The sequence below is a fragment of the Idiotropiscis lumnitzeri genome, chromosome 1 (genome assembly GCF_059441095.1).
Source record: "Idiotropiscis lumnitzeri isolate Australia: NSW breed Sydney's pygmy pipehorse chromosome 1, RoL_Ilum_1.0, whole genome shotgun sequence".
NCBI lineage: Eukaryota > Metazoa > Chordata > Actinopteri > Syngnathiformes > Syngnathidae > Idiotropiscis > Idiotropiscis lumnitzeri.
In genome coordinates, this window is record NC_142391.1 from 1,211,703 (window position 1) to 1,224,755 (window position 13,053).

The 13,053-nt window shown below is 45.3% G+C and overlaps 1 protein-coding gene across 1 annotated transcript; it reads left to right on the top strand.

Annotated features, from left to right (window-relative positions):
* Positions 1-781: 781 nt before the first annotated feature.
* On the top strand, positions 782-5,270 carry LOC148342568 (cell division cycle-associated protein 4-like). Its single transcript, XM_088289190.1, has 2 exons — positions 782-909; positions 1,977-5,270. Exon 2 carries the CDS (start codon positions 1,981-1,983, stop codon positions 2,614-2,616), a length of 636 nt encoding a protein of 211 aa, XP_088145316.1. The 5' UTR covers positions 782-909; positions 1,977-1,980; the 3' UTR covers positions 2,617-5,270.
* Positions 5,271-13,053: the final 7,783 nt, after the last annotated feature.

Below are 13,053 nucleotides of genomic sequence, written 5' to 3' on the forward strand. Positions count from 1 at the left end.
CCTGCAGTAAGTTTTATTTGGAGGTGTTTTTTTTTCTTTTAATGACCGCACAGAAATAAAAAGGAGAAGTAGGTCAAACCACAGTGAACAAGTGTTCAGGAAGGAAAAGAAGAACATGAGAGGGAAAAAAATGAGCATCTCGAATGAGGCGCTGACTGCTTTTTGGTGGAAGAGGAAAAACGCGGAGACTCCTTATTTGGTATTCGCAAGACTGCTTCCGGCCATGTCCCCTCCCCCGCTCTGAGTCATCCGTCTCTTTAAAATGTGGCGTTCAGGAAACGCACGCAAAACTTGTAACACTCCGGGTCATGCCGCTTCGGAATTTGCGCCATCACTAAGCAATTTAAATGTATTTACATGTAGAACTATTTGAATATAATATAGTTTCATGCCACCGGAGCCAAACTACAAAAAAATGTGTAATTTTTACATATCGTGCGGACGTTTTAAAACTGTAGTAGTTTTGAATGACACGTCTTCGAAAAGCGTATTGAGGTACCGATACCTCTTTCATTTCACGACGAGGACATTTATTCAAAACATTCCAGTTTAAAATATCGCAATCACTCACATTCAAAACGTGTCTCATCCGATCACATTTCATGGCTCACGTGTGCAGCGCCAGTTTTTACGTTCTCTGAGCAGCATCTGAACACACCGCGGCCGCCGCACATTCGCTGCCCCGTGAGTGGTGGGGGCGGACGCTTGAACGGCGGCCGAGTGGACCAATCACAGCCGGCCTACGAGCTTTGCTCCCGCCCCTTAATTCGACCCCCCTCGTGCCCATCCAAGGCGTCCGAACAGTCCTCATCTTCTCTCCCGGGACTCGACGGCGACGTCACGTGGCTGGACGGAGCGGAATTTACGGCGGATTGTGTCTTGTCATAACGCTGGCCGAGGACACGTCAGGTTTGTTTCTTTTAGTCCATTCATTCGGAACTTTCGAACCGGGCTCACGAGCGGGAACTGTTCGTCACCGCGTTCGGAGCTACCAAAGCAGCATGATGCATGACAGTCACTGCCATGTGTGTTTTGACATTAACACGATCAAGTGTTAGACTTGATGTGTAATCCGTGTCAGATGAGATCGATTTTGTGGGCTCAACCACCAACCCCGAATACTATTTGAAGTTCCACGTGTGGTGGGTAGAACCAACCTGCACCTACCTGGTCTGGGTTTTCTTGTAGTAGACGTACTGGCGCCTTGTCTGGATGAGTAAAATCCTACACATCCCTGTGAGTCATGACATGGGAAGCGGGGGAGATATGATTAAAAAAAAAAAAAAAACCTGGGACAATATTCCCAGGTGGCTGGGAATGTCGTGACAGAACATCACGAAGAGAGATTCGACCCGTTTGGTCCCATCAACGAGGTGCGCTACCAGGACGCTAAGATGATGGTGCCTAACGTGTTGACAATATCCTGATTTGTGAAGGCAAATTTTCCCAGGTCGTAAAAAGTTCACATATTCACCAAATGGCCATGTTATCTGTACACAAGTAAAATACATCTGTAAACTGAATCCAATTGACGTTTATCGTAAACTCCGATCGTTGAATATGTGTAGTCAAATTCAACGTGGCTGTCAATCCATAAAGCTCTCGTTCAAAGTGTTCTTCCTGAGTAAAGCAAGTTGAACATGGAATTAGCCTGGCTGTCATTATTTAACACAACATTAGTCATGGTTTTATTAGAGAAAAAAAAACATAGTAAGACGTAAATGTGCTAAATATGACACATTCAACTACTGGAAACAGGACAAATCGCGATAATCTGTGTGAAAATGACTGATTATAGATCCTGATTTTACTGGTCCGGTCCACTCGGTAATAGATTGTCCTTCATGTGGCCCCTGAGCTAAAAAGAGTTTGGCACCCCTGCAGCAAACTAAATGTATTTTGGTGTGAAAAGTCATTTGATACAAATATGAATTATAGAGGAAAAATGTCAGATTGCCTGGGAAACCTTTGTGCAGGTCCATGTTGGGTCGTGGCGTCAAGAGGAAGTGGAGCTGCGTGGAGGCCTTGGATGCGGCCAGCGAGCAGCGGCGTAGCACCACGGACGCGATATCAAGCGACGTCGGCGACATGCGTCAGCGCTTGCTGGGCCTCAGCCTGCAAAAGCTGCAGCGCTACCGGGCCGGCGTGGAGCTCAGCCTGCGGCGCTCGGTGCTGCTCATCAACACGTTGCGGCAGATCCAGGACGACATGTGGAGCAACGGCGTGGAGAACATGAATGAGGTCTACTGCGCTCCGGACTCGCCACTCGTGCACGAGGACCTCACATGTCCCGGGTGTGCGGAGGGTGGCCGAGAAAGTCCGTCCTCACCACTGGAGTCCTCCTCCCAGGAAGTGAACATTGGGGCGTTTAGCGATGTGGTGAACGCCATGGGCTACCTCGGCGACTTGGCCATGGACGATATCTTCGAGGACATCGATACGTCCATGTACGAGACCTCTGACCTGACCTCGGGCTGGACGGCGGGCTCTCTGCGGCCTGTCAGCGTGTCCCTCTGGGCGGACGAGAACGGGAAAGGCACTGGCGGGGGTCTCCAGTCATGTCTAATGGACGTGAATGAGCTGGATCATATCTTGGAGATTTTGGTCAAGTCCTGATCCACCAGAGAGAAGTCCAGTGACCCCTGCGCGCTTGCGTTCAGCATTCGTGACTCCGCCTACAGTTTTGTTTTTGGTGGGGAACCTCTCCTCCGTTCTTCTGGGCAAAACCCACCTCCAGCGTATTGTCGAGTTTCGCTATTTGCGTCAGGGCTCGGTACCCTCCCCCCAGTTCACCGTTCTCGTCTGACCCCTGGCCGAGGGCGCAGATGGAGAAATGGCTTGAACCCACGATGCGTCAGGTGCCATTTTGTTTACATGACACGCCCATTTTTGCAATACCAGAATCTTCGAGACACTTTGCAGAGGAAACAGTGGTTCCTTTCGGCTTCGTCCTACTCCCGTGGGCGACGTCCACGCGCACGTCACTGCGTCAATGTCGTACACGGTTGGCCTTCACAGTCTGCCGCAGCCGCATGCGTTGTTTTGAAAATGTGCTGCAGTTTCACTCCAAGCCAGGGGGTGTCGCTATGGCTGATACTGGCTTGGACCCCACAGGATGTCGTTTCCCTTACACGCTACGACCAAATTTTATTTGGCGAATCAACGAACAAAGCGAGACAGTGGCATATCGCCTGCTCGAACAGATGGACTTATTTGACCAGACCAACCTGATCCATCTTTTCTGTTTTTAAACATGGCGGCCATATGAAACCGGATCACGTCATGGCATGAGACAAAGCGGACAATCACGAGAGACAATGCGCAATTTCTGACGTGCGCGCGAGAGTATAAAGAAGTCTTGGCACGTTGGCGATCAAAGTCGACTTTTCCTGGGTCACTGTCGTGCGTGGAAGCTAGGCGGCATCTTGAAATGGATCTGTGGGAGTGTTGGAGGCGCATCAACTGCTGGTCGTTATTCCCGCTGAGCCGGCCGGGACCAAAAGCAGTTTTCCAACAACGATTTTAGGACGCACTGACATTGTTTGATTCCATGATTGTGGGAATCCACATTGCTGGGTCCAGTGTTAAAGGCACAGTTTAGGTTTTTTTTTGCCTTAGAAGTGCAATGTAAGGGGAGTCCGCAAGGAACTGTCGCCGTCCAACAAGTTGCGGAAAGCGTCACAAACAATTGCGCAGTTTTCCCTTTCTCCCGAGGGTGCAGCGTGCACAACTTAGAAGGAAACCCGAGTCTGGCGAGTTGATTAATTAATTGAGATGCTCAGCCGGCCGAGCAGGAGGGCTAACCCAACTTTTGTCCCTGACTTTGGAGCCTTATTTGGAACCGGCGGCACAGCGTGTTGAAATATTTCTTCACGCTGACCAATTCAACCACCAGCCTCTTCCATTAATTCTTATCGACTACCATTTTCTTTATGATTGAAAAGCGACCACGAGTTTCTTCTTTGTGACAGATTGTTTTTCGCAAGTGTGACTGTTTTTTCACTTCTTTTGTTTTTTGGATGTTTTTGCCAACAAAAAGCAACCACCATCACTTTTTTTCACTGCTGAGGTTTTACGTAAGCGGTTTTGTACATGAAAAGCTCCAAAGCAAAAACTTTTACGATGTGGTTTACTCCTGTTCTACCTCCTCATATTAACACTCCTGTGAAGCGATCGTTCAAATTTTTCGCTTTCACACAAGGAGGCCAAATCTTACTGGTCTCGATTTAACGACGTGCCTTACTGGGTTGTACATCTCAGGCCATGTCCACACAACCACAAACTTGTGAGCTTATCACAGTGAGGTTAAAAAAAAAAGTGAGAATCTCTTTGTTGACTTTCGCCTATTATTTAAAAGCAACATCAGCGGTCTGTTTGTCCATTTTCGATACGGGTTTTACTCATTAGCACGGCAGGTAACCGGAGCCTTTCTCAGCTGACTTTGGCGAGTTGCGCGGAGTACACAATTGCACTTGTTGCCCGCAAATCGTGGGAAGCGCAGACAAATAACAACTCACACTCAACACCACCTGAGGACATTTCAGAGTCTTGAATGTAGCACCCAAGAGTCAAAGCCAGAAGCAGCCAACTCAAAGGCTAACACGCTAACCAGGAGTGCAGCGTGCGCCATCCTTGCGGTTTCAGTTTGGGAGTTCTTTTCTAGGGCAATGACATGACCAAAATGAGTCGGATAGACAGATTGCGGCGTCGTCATAATTGCAGTAAAACACACGAGCCAGTAAGAATTTAGCAACTTAAACCGCAAGCGTGACAGTAGCTGGACAAAGTACTTGGTTTAGAAATTCCATTTTATCTTAAAAAATGTGTGCACAAGTCGAATTCATGGTCAGTCCCTAAGTATGCTAATGCCGTAGTGACGTTATAATTATGGTGAATAATCATACGTTGTGACGATGCTATATGTTTACGCTTACACGGGCATGTTTTATGTTAACAAAACATAAGCTAATGTGGAAAAAGGCGGCGTTTTTTCCCCATCTACACACAAACATTTGGAAATCTACCAAAAATCGGCTTTTTTTTTTTCAGGCAAAACCCAACGTTTTCCGGAGGACCTAAGGCCCAAGCGCAAAAAAAAAAAAAAAGAGAAGGCCTTTTTTTGACAATATCTGCGTTCATGTGGACCTGGCCTGAGGCAAGCTGAGCGTCACAGGCTCATGCACACAATTCCACCCGCGCCCCCACCACCACCACAGCCCTTCTTCTGTGCTCTGGCTTCATGTTTCCTGACAGGCTGACTAGCAAGTCCCCAAGGGAGGGGGTTGGGATGGGGTGGGGTGAGGAAGCACTGTTTGCGTCACTTGTCCACTGGGAGGAGCTTCCAGCTTGTTTTGTCCAAGACTGGAACAGCTCGGCCAATCGCGTGAGACATATGCGCTGGTGACTTGTTTTCTTCTGTGTAGAAAAACAGATAGCTTGCGGAGGCTGACCAATGAAATGTTATATTTCATTTAATTTAATAGAAAGTGGAAAGAATGCCGCAGTGTTATGTATACGTGTGCGAGGGTTATATAAGCACAAAATCTGTATGCTGTCGAGGACGATCTTTAAAGATATTTAAATATAACTGAAGGATGCAATTGCTGGTAATAATTCGTATGAATAATAAATGTATTTTTGGGGAATATTTTATAGACTTTATTCACCAATACAGAAAATTCAAAAATGGGAATTGTGTGTCTTTTCATTTCTGCACAACACACACACACACAATCACAAAATGAATCTTTTTTTTTTTTACATTGCCTTTCCGAATAATTCACAATATTCATTAAGAAATAACATTAACATAATAGCTGCATTGCCTAAAGTAATTTTTAACATGAAGGGGGAAAAAATCACTCAATATTCAAGAAAGGTCCATTTGCCTTGATTCAACGTTTGCGGATTACTGAGAGATAGATGTCTCACAACTAACAAAAACATGAATAAAAGCCGTTTTTTTCTCTCTTTTGCAAGCATTGTTTTTAATTCATATTTTGGCAGTATGTTAAAATGACTAACACAATTGTGCTATAAGGCCCATGATCATTTTGATAAATGTTACTGACAACGCACAATGTGTTCTGAGGTTGGAGAACGCTGCTGAAGTCCAAAAAATAGTAAATGACTGGATAACGCCCCCAGCACACACGCACACGCACGCACACGCACACACGTCCTGTGTCTAAATAATCCCTCCTCTATGCGTATATTTGTGAATAAACGTAGGTTGAGTACTGTAGATGACTATTTGAGTGACAGCTGCACTACACTTGTAAGTCAGCGCGCAGGGCTAAACAAAAAACTGAACTGGTCTTTTAAAGACACAGCCGCCGAGGACTCAAAAGATCGGCGAAGGTTGCCCCCTAGTGACCAAATGAGCGTAATGCAGGTACATTCATGACTTGGCAAGGCATTTCCAGTGCCATCCAAGCGGGGTTTTCCTCGCTTTACGACGGCATCGACATACGACGTTTCTAAATTGTGAAAACGCAGTTTCGCGCCACAATCGGTTACGATTATGAGTTAGCACAGCCGCTGTTTTTCCATTCTTTTTTTATATTGTTGGTTGTTGTTTATGTTTATGGCTTACAAGTATTTCTGATCCAAATATTTGATTTGTCTTTACTATGTCAAAAGAAAAGGTTGATCTTTAAATTTTGATTCATGGTTTATTTAAAAGAGTCATGGAAAGGTGGTGATGTAGATTTTTTTCACCAAACAAATCAACAATGTGACAGACGCACTTAAGTTACTAACTCATCACATGAAAATCATAACCTTTAATTCCATGTTTATGTCCTTTTCTTACTCTGACTTTATCTTTATTCTCTGACCCTTAACTTTCTTCTTCTTCTTCATCATTAGTGATAAAGTCCTTAGAGAATTATTGTATTATTATTCTTGGCTCATCTAATCTGAAAATACGCATGCAAGTCAGGAGAAACACTTCCGCGTCCTCCCATTTACTTTGCATATTTAGGGCTGCTTTTTGTTCTTTTCTACCGATGAAGCAGAAGCCAAAGTGGTGAACGCTGCCTGGGATCGATCTGCGCCTTTGCAGCAGACATCGGTCACGGCGGGGCTGCGGGCGCAGTCCAATAAAAAGCAGAGCCGCAGTCCGGCCGGCCCTGCTTGCCTGGCTTTCTACGAGATGGCCGACATCAGCTGACTGCAGCAAATGCGAAAAAGAGGCGAGCCGGGCTTTGCGTGCTGACTGAGAACGAGCCCACGGAACCGGCAAGTCCTCCACGAGACGGATAGATGGCGCCACTTAGCAACATGTTGTGCACTGCTGGGATCTGCTGGTCAACAGCAACAAAAGGCAAAGGAGGCCATTGCGTCAGAAGCCAAAGTGGATTCCGCAGAGACTACAAAGCAAATCCGGGTGGCAGATGAACATAAAGGGCGTTGAACCCCAGCGCTTCGTTTAAAAGCCTCGGCGTTTGCAATACTCTTGTGGGAATGTGTTGGGAGGAAACCGAGAAGACACATTTCTTGATCTGATTATCTTTTAAGTGATTTAAAAGGCTCCCCCAGACAGCGTGGAGAGTTAAGTCCAGGTCCGGAATGTGACCTGAGCATGCAAACATTCACGTCAAAATGGATTTGGGACGCTATCTCATGACTGAGCCGATTCAACCTTCACATGCTGCTACAGTGTGTTGTTGTTGTTTGTTTGTTTTTTTTCGCCATTCTCAACAAAATCACGTGATGCGTTTGTTCAAACGTGAACACTTTACAATATATAATAATTATCACGTAGAAGATTATTCTTCTCGTCACGTTTTTCAGACATGCTTCTCTCTTCTTCCATGACATTTGTCGACGGGTTCAAATTCAAAAGCCTGACAAAATTCTTCCCAAATCAAAATGTTTGAGAAGTTCCCCATCTTCGCTGATCCAAATTTAAATGATTCCTCTCATTCGGAACATCTCGGGAGCTATTTGACATGTTTACCTCAACACCCGCCTGAATTGAGCGATTCAAACCATTGCAATGTGAAAATATTCTTGGCAGTCACGAGATCTTGGGAACTATTTATCACATTCCCCAAATTCCCACAATAAAATTGCAAAATGAAGACATTTTTACACTTTGACTCCCTCCTGACAGAGTCGAGCCATTCCGACTTCACATTCGACGTTTCAACAATGCAACTGATTGCACAGCGTTTCAGTTGAGCTTCCGCCCTTCGACATTCGCGTGCAATTTCGACAGACATTGCGCTCTCGCTTAAACTCAAGTAGAAAGCCATTTTGATTGTAGTGATCACGATGTTGGAACGAGAATGTTCAATCTCATTTCCTCAACATGAATTATGAAGGAGGCTGATCGGGGAAGCGGTCTCGCCCATGTGGCGCCTTTAAGCACATGCGTGGCCGTAGCGTCACGTGGTCGTCACATGAGAGGCGGCGCGTCAATCACACGGATGAAGAAAAGTACACGTCCACGCTCGCAATTTTTACCGTTCGGAAGCGGGGAGGGGGCTTTGAGACGGTGGTTACCATGGCAACCGTGGACTCTTGAACTTTGCATCGCACATTTTAATTGGAAATTCAATCAAGTGGATGTTTGCAAATGTCACTAAATGATTCCGAGTGGAGATAATGAACATGTCGAAGAGGCCTCGGTCACAGTAAATGACATTACCCGGAGCACTTTCACCCTCTTTTGCGCTGGCAGCCAGCACAGCGCAGCTGGTCTGAGTGACAATATGGTTTGTTAAGCAGGGTCAGGGTTGTTATTCTGTTTTTCGGCTGAAGTCAGGATTCATTCTGCTCATCTTGACATGAAGCTGCAATTCACACACCATCAGCAATTTAAAAAAAAAAAAGTGGCAAAAATGACTGTAGAATTGCAGTAAAAAAATAAGCATAAAGAAGAAAACGGTGAAATCTTGTTTTCCAAAGACGCATTTTTGCAATTTGTAGCAGCATCTTGGCCTTTTAACGCCAGCAGTCAGCTAAGTATTTAGTCCAAATGGCAAATGATAAAAAAACATGAGCCATGTGAACGAACAGATCCGTCTATTGAGCCATGAAAAAAGAATTTCAACGCAAGTGTTCTGGTGCCTGGCAAGAAAATGAAATCATGGCTTCATGCACAGAAACCTAAGGAATTTCCAAGGCTGATGCGGCGCGTTTATAAATCACCATCACTGCGTTAGTCTCTTGCTTTTACATAACGGAGGATAATACGATTTGAACACCGTCGATAAGAATCGACTAACCAAACAAGAATGCTTGGACAAGACTCAAAACATGACAGACATCAGGCCCATGTAAAAGAGACAACCACCGGAAAAGAGGAACCTCATTCCTTTGAACCATCGGTTTTAGATCCAATGAAACAATCATCCCAATGGAGACGAGCACCGACGGGACTAAACGGCAAATAGTTCAAGCAGTAAACAGAGTTCCAAAGCGCAATAAGGTCCAAAGACAGACGAACGATCGAGCGACAACGGAAACAAACATCAGACGACCAAACGTCCTAAATCGCCAAAAGATTAAGTGGACCAAGTGAAGAGGAGGTCCCCCAAACCAAAAGACTCAACCGGAAGGGGGCCTGAATACAAGTGGGAAAAACACGCAGAAATCGAAATGTCAAGCAGCCCAAACGCCACTGGAAACAAACATCAGACGGTCAAGTGAGCAAAAACAACTGGACGATTAGGCACAGCGAGGACCAGTTCACAAGAACTCCAAAAGCTCAAGCCGCTGTCCGCTCACTAAAGTTGGCGACTCCATGAAACACAGCGAGGTCAATGGAGCAATCGGAACACGCACCAATGGGAAGAAATGTCAGAGGACCAAGTGGTCAATATAGCTGAACCATCAAGTGCCAACATTCGCACCAACAGACAATTTCCAGTCATCAATTCAAAATATCCTGCATGGGGAGAACATGAAAACTCCTTCCAGGAAGGCCTGAGCCGGTGTCGGTACTTCGGTAGCCTTCGCGCCTGCTGATGACGTCGTGCGTTAGAATATATTTTTGTAATATATTTTGTTGAGGTGGCACGGTGGACACAGTGCAGAGGTCGGGGGTTCGATTCCGGCTCCAAGTTTGCATGTTCTCCCGGTGCCTGCGTGGCTTTCCTCCGGGTACTCCGGGTTCCCCCCCCGCCCCCCCCAAAAAACAGGCAGGTTGATTGGACACTCTACATTGCCCCTAGGTATGAGTGTGAGCGCGTCTGGTTGTTTGTATTTGTGTGCCCTGCGATTGGCTGACAACCCGTTCACGGTGTGACCCCGCCTACTGGCCGATGATGCTGATTTGAGAAGTACGAGATTAAAGCGTAATATCATCAGCAGGTGCGCAGACACCGAAGGACCCCGACCACATCTAGCAACCCGTCCTCATCGAGTACCGACACCAGACTTGAACCTAGAACCTCGGTGCTATGAGGCCAATGTGCTAATTGTTCAAACGCTTCAATCGAATTTGTGGACACAAATGAGCATTTTTCACATGATGTCTTTATGGTGGCCACTAATTATTTGTTCACATTTTCTGTCTGGACCTTTGTAGATACTATCTAGTTTTGTGAAGTTTTATTCTCATTGACATCATTTAGCATTGATTTGTCCTTTTTTTTTTTTTTTTGCTACAAAATGTATGATATCCACAGTATAGATAAATGGCATCTGAATTTGGAGTCAGTGTGACTTTCTCCACAGTCTAATGCATCATTTGGGCTTGTCACAGATATTTATATCTTTCCTCTGCGGCCATAAAACGAAGAGGCTTTGCGAATGTTGCTTTGAAGGTGAGCCAGAAAGAAATGCTGCGTCACTTTGGCTGCAGGCGGATGAGCTCATGTGATCATCTTGAATGCGAATCTATCGAGAACTGTGGAGTGACAAGTACAGTAATATGCAGTCGAGGATCTGCGTGCAAACAGACTAAAAATATCCCCCCGGATACGTGATGGTGTCATTGTTTCCTGAAAGGCGACACTCTGGAAGTGGCATTTGGCAAAATTCCAGCATTTTGTCAAATGCAGAGGAAAAAAAACAAAAGGCAAAAGACCCCGCCCAAAATGAAGCGACCTGACACCTGGACTGCCCGACACCGTGTACCACTTCCTCGCATGGCTCCGCTATCGATCCACGACGCTAATGCACCATCAAGTTCACATGGACATCACTTAGCACGAACGAACACCCACGGACGCGTTCGCTAACCCATAAATGACGCATTCCTTAACATCTGGTCAACATTCGGTACTCACATCTTGAGGGACTAATGAGCATTTCGAGAACAGCTGACACGTCCGACAGGCAAAACACATTTGACCTTTATCTTCCCCTTTTGTGTCTAGCCGCTGCTAATGACGTTAGCGATGGCGCTAAGAAAGCGGCTAATTCCATTTTTAACCAAAAAAGTCTGAAAGCAGTGACGGTTACGTGATAACTGTGTTTTAGCGCCTAAAAACACAAATCTTCTCTAAGTGGTTGATAAAATGACAACAGTGTCAATGTAAAAAATAAAAAAATAATAATCACACCAGTCAGTGCCTGGGTTACTCAATCAAACAATGGAAATTGGTAAAAAACAAAACAAAAACTTACTTGTTGCTTCAGTCTCAACACTGCAAGTAGACTGCTGTTGTATTGGCCATTCATTACAAAGGCATTTCGCATTTTCTCAGTCGGTGCGCCAACTAGTGGCCTGGCATGCACATTACAGGAAGGCCTCGTATACGACTGTTTCAACCGAGTCAACTACTTGACATCCTTCCCACTGCGCAAAACAACCACAGGCTTAAAACGTACGACTTGTTCTTGATTTTGTTACTGTGGTTTGTCGGACCATTTTCTATTCATGGCCTGTACACAAACATTACTGTCATTAATTCTAACTTTACTCCAGTGCTAGCGAAGTTTAGTGACGGAGACTATTTTGACTTGCACACAAATTCAAATGATGCCCAACATAGAACAAAACTCAATCGTAAAATCGAGCACCTCCCGCGCAGTGATTTCAGTTTCAAAAAGGACAAATTTGAAAATAATTTCATTTGGATTCACAGTGATGCTATATTCCCTTTCCTTTTTTTTAAAATTCTGAACAAATGTCACGAAAACAGTTCACTTGGAATTCTGTCTCGACTTAAGCGCGTGGTGCCGACGAACTTAACGCACTTAAAAATGGCTGCATGCTACCAGAGCTCGTCTGCGAGGGGAGAACTTGCTTTAAAGGACTCGTCACTTGTTTTTTTCAATCTGTTGCTTGAATAAAACTGTTCAAACAATCACAACGACTATAGTCCCCCCCCAAAAAATAATCGTGTCTTCTTTATGTTAAGTAGTTGATTCTTTTCATTTGTTCAGACAATGGAGGTTCTTTTTTTTAGGGAAAACAAACAAGGAAAGAGAAATAACTACTCAATCACAACTACTACGCTAAACGAACCATATCTTGATAAATCATGTGATGTTTACTTTGATGTGCGTGTGTCACACGGCTGTGAAACGGCTTTTCTTCGTAATGCATTGGCGCATGTCAGCGGTAGATCGGAATACATCCCGTCACATGAAAACAGCTGACGAGAGCTCTTCAGTGGGAATGATTCCAATTGGAATGACAAAAAGGTCTCCATGTAAGCCTGGCCAATGTGGTTACCGAACGAGAAGTCATTAAGCGGGCAGGGCCAGCAAGGCCTTCTCTGCCGGCTTAAACGCTGTCAAAAGGAAATGCCAATGGAGAAGAGAAATGGAGGAGGAACGTATTACATGTTTTCAACATTTTGCTTCCAAATTCAGGAAATGGCTATGAAGGTGTACGATGGTGGTCTGACGTTTCAAGCACTCCACGGATGGACAAAGTTAGCCTCAAGATCTTCACAAACTTAATTGGACTGCAGGTTCTCATCGTGTCCGCCGTTATTCAAAGGGAGCAATCACGCTTTGCCACTTGAATGCAAACGGAGAGCTTGACGGACGCAACGCCAACGACGAGGCGCCTGCTGGCCAAATCGGACGGGTCGACCTTTCAAAGTTCTCCGCCTTGCTCGTTTCCTTGTGTCTGATTTGAGTCGA

Excerpts from the sequence above, each read along its gene's own strand:
- LOC148342568 (XM_088289190.1), top strand. The coding sequence starts at position 1,981 with ATGTTGGGTCGTGGCGTCAAGAGGAAGTGGAGCTGCGTGGAGGCCTTG.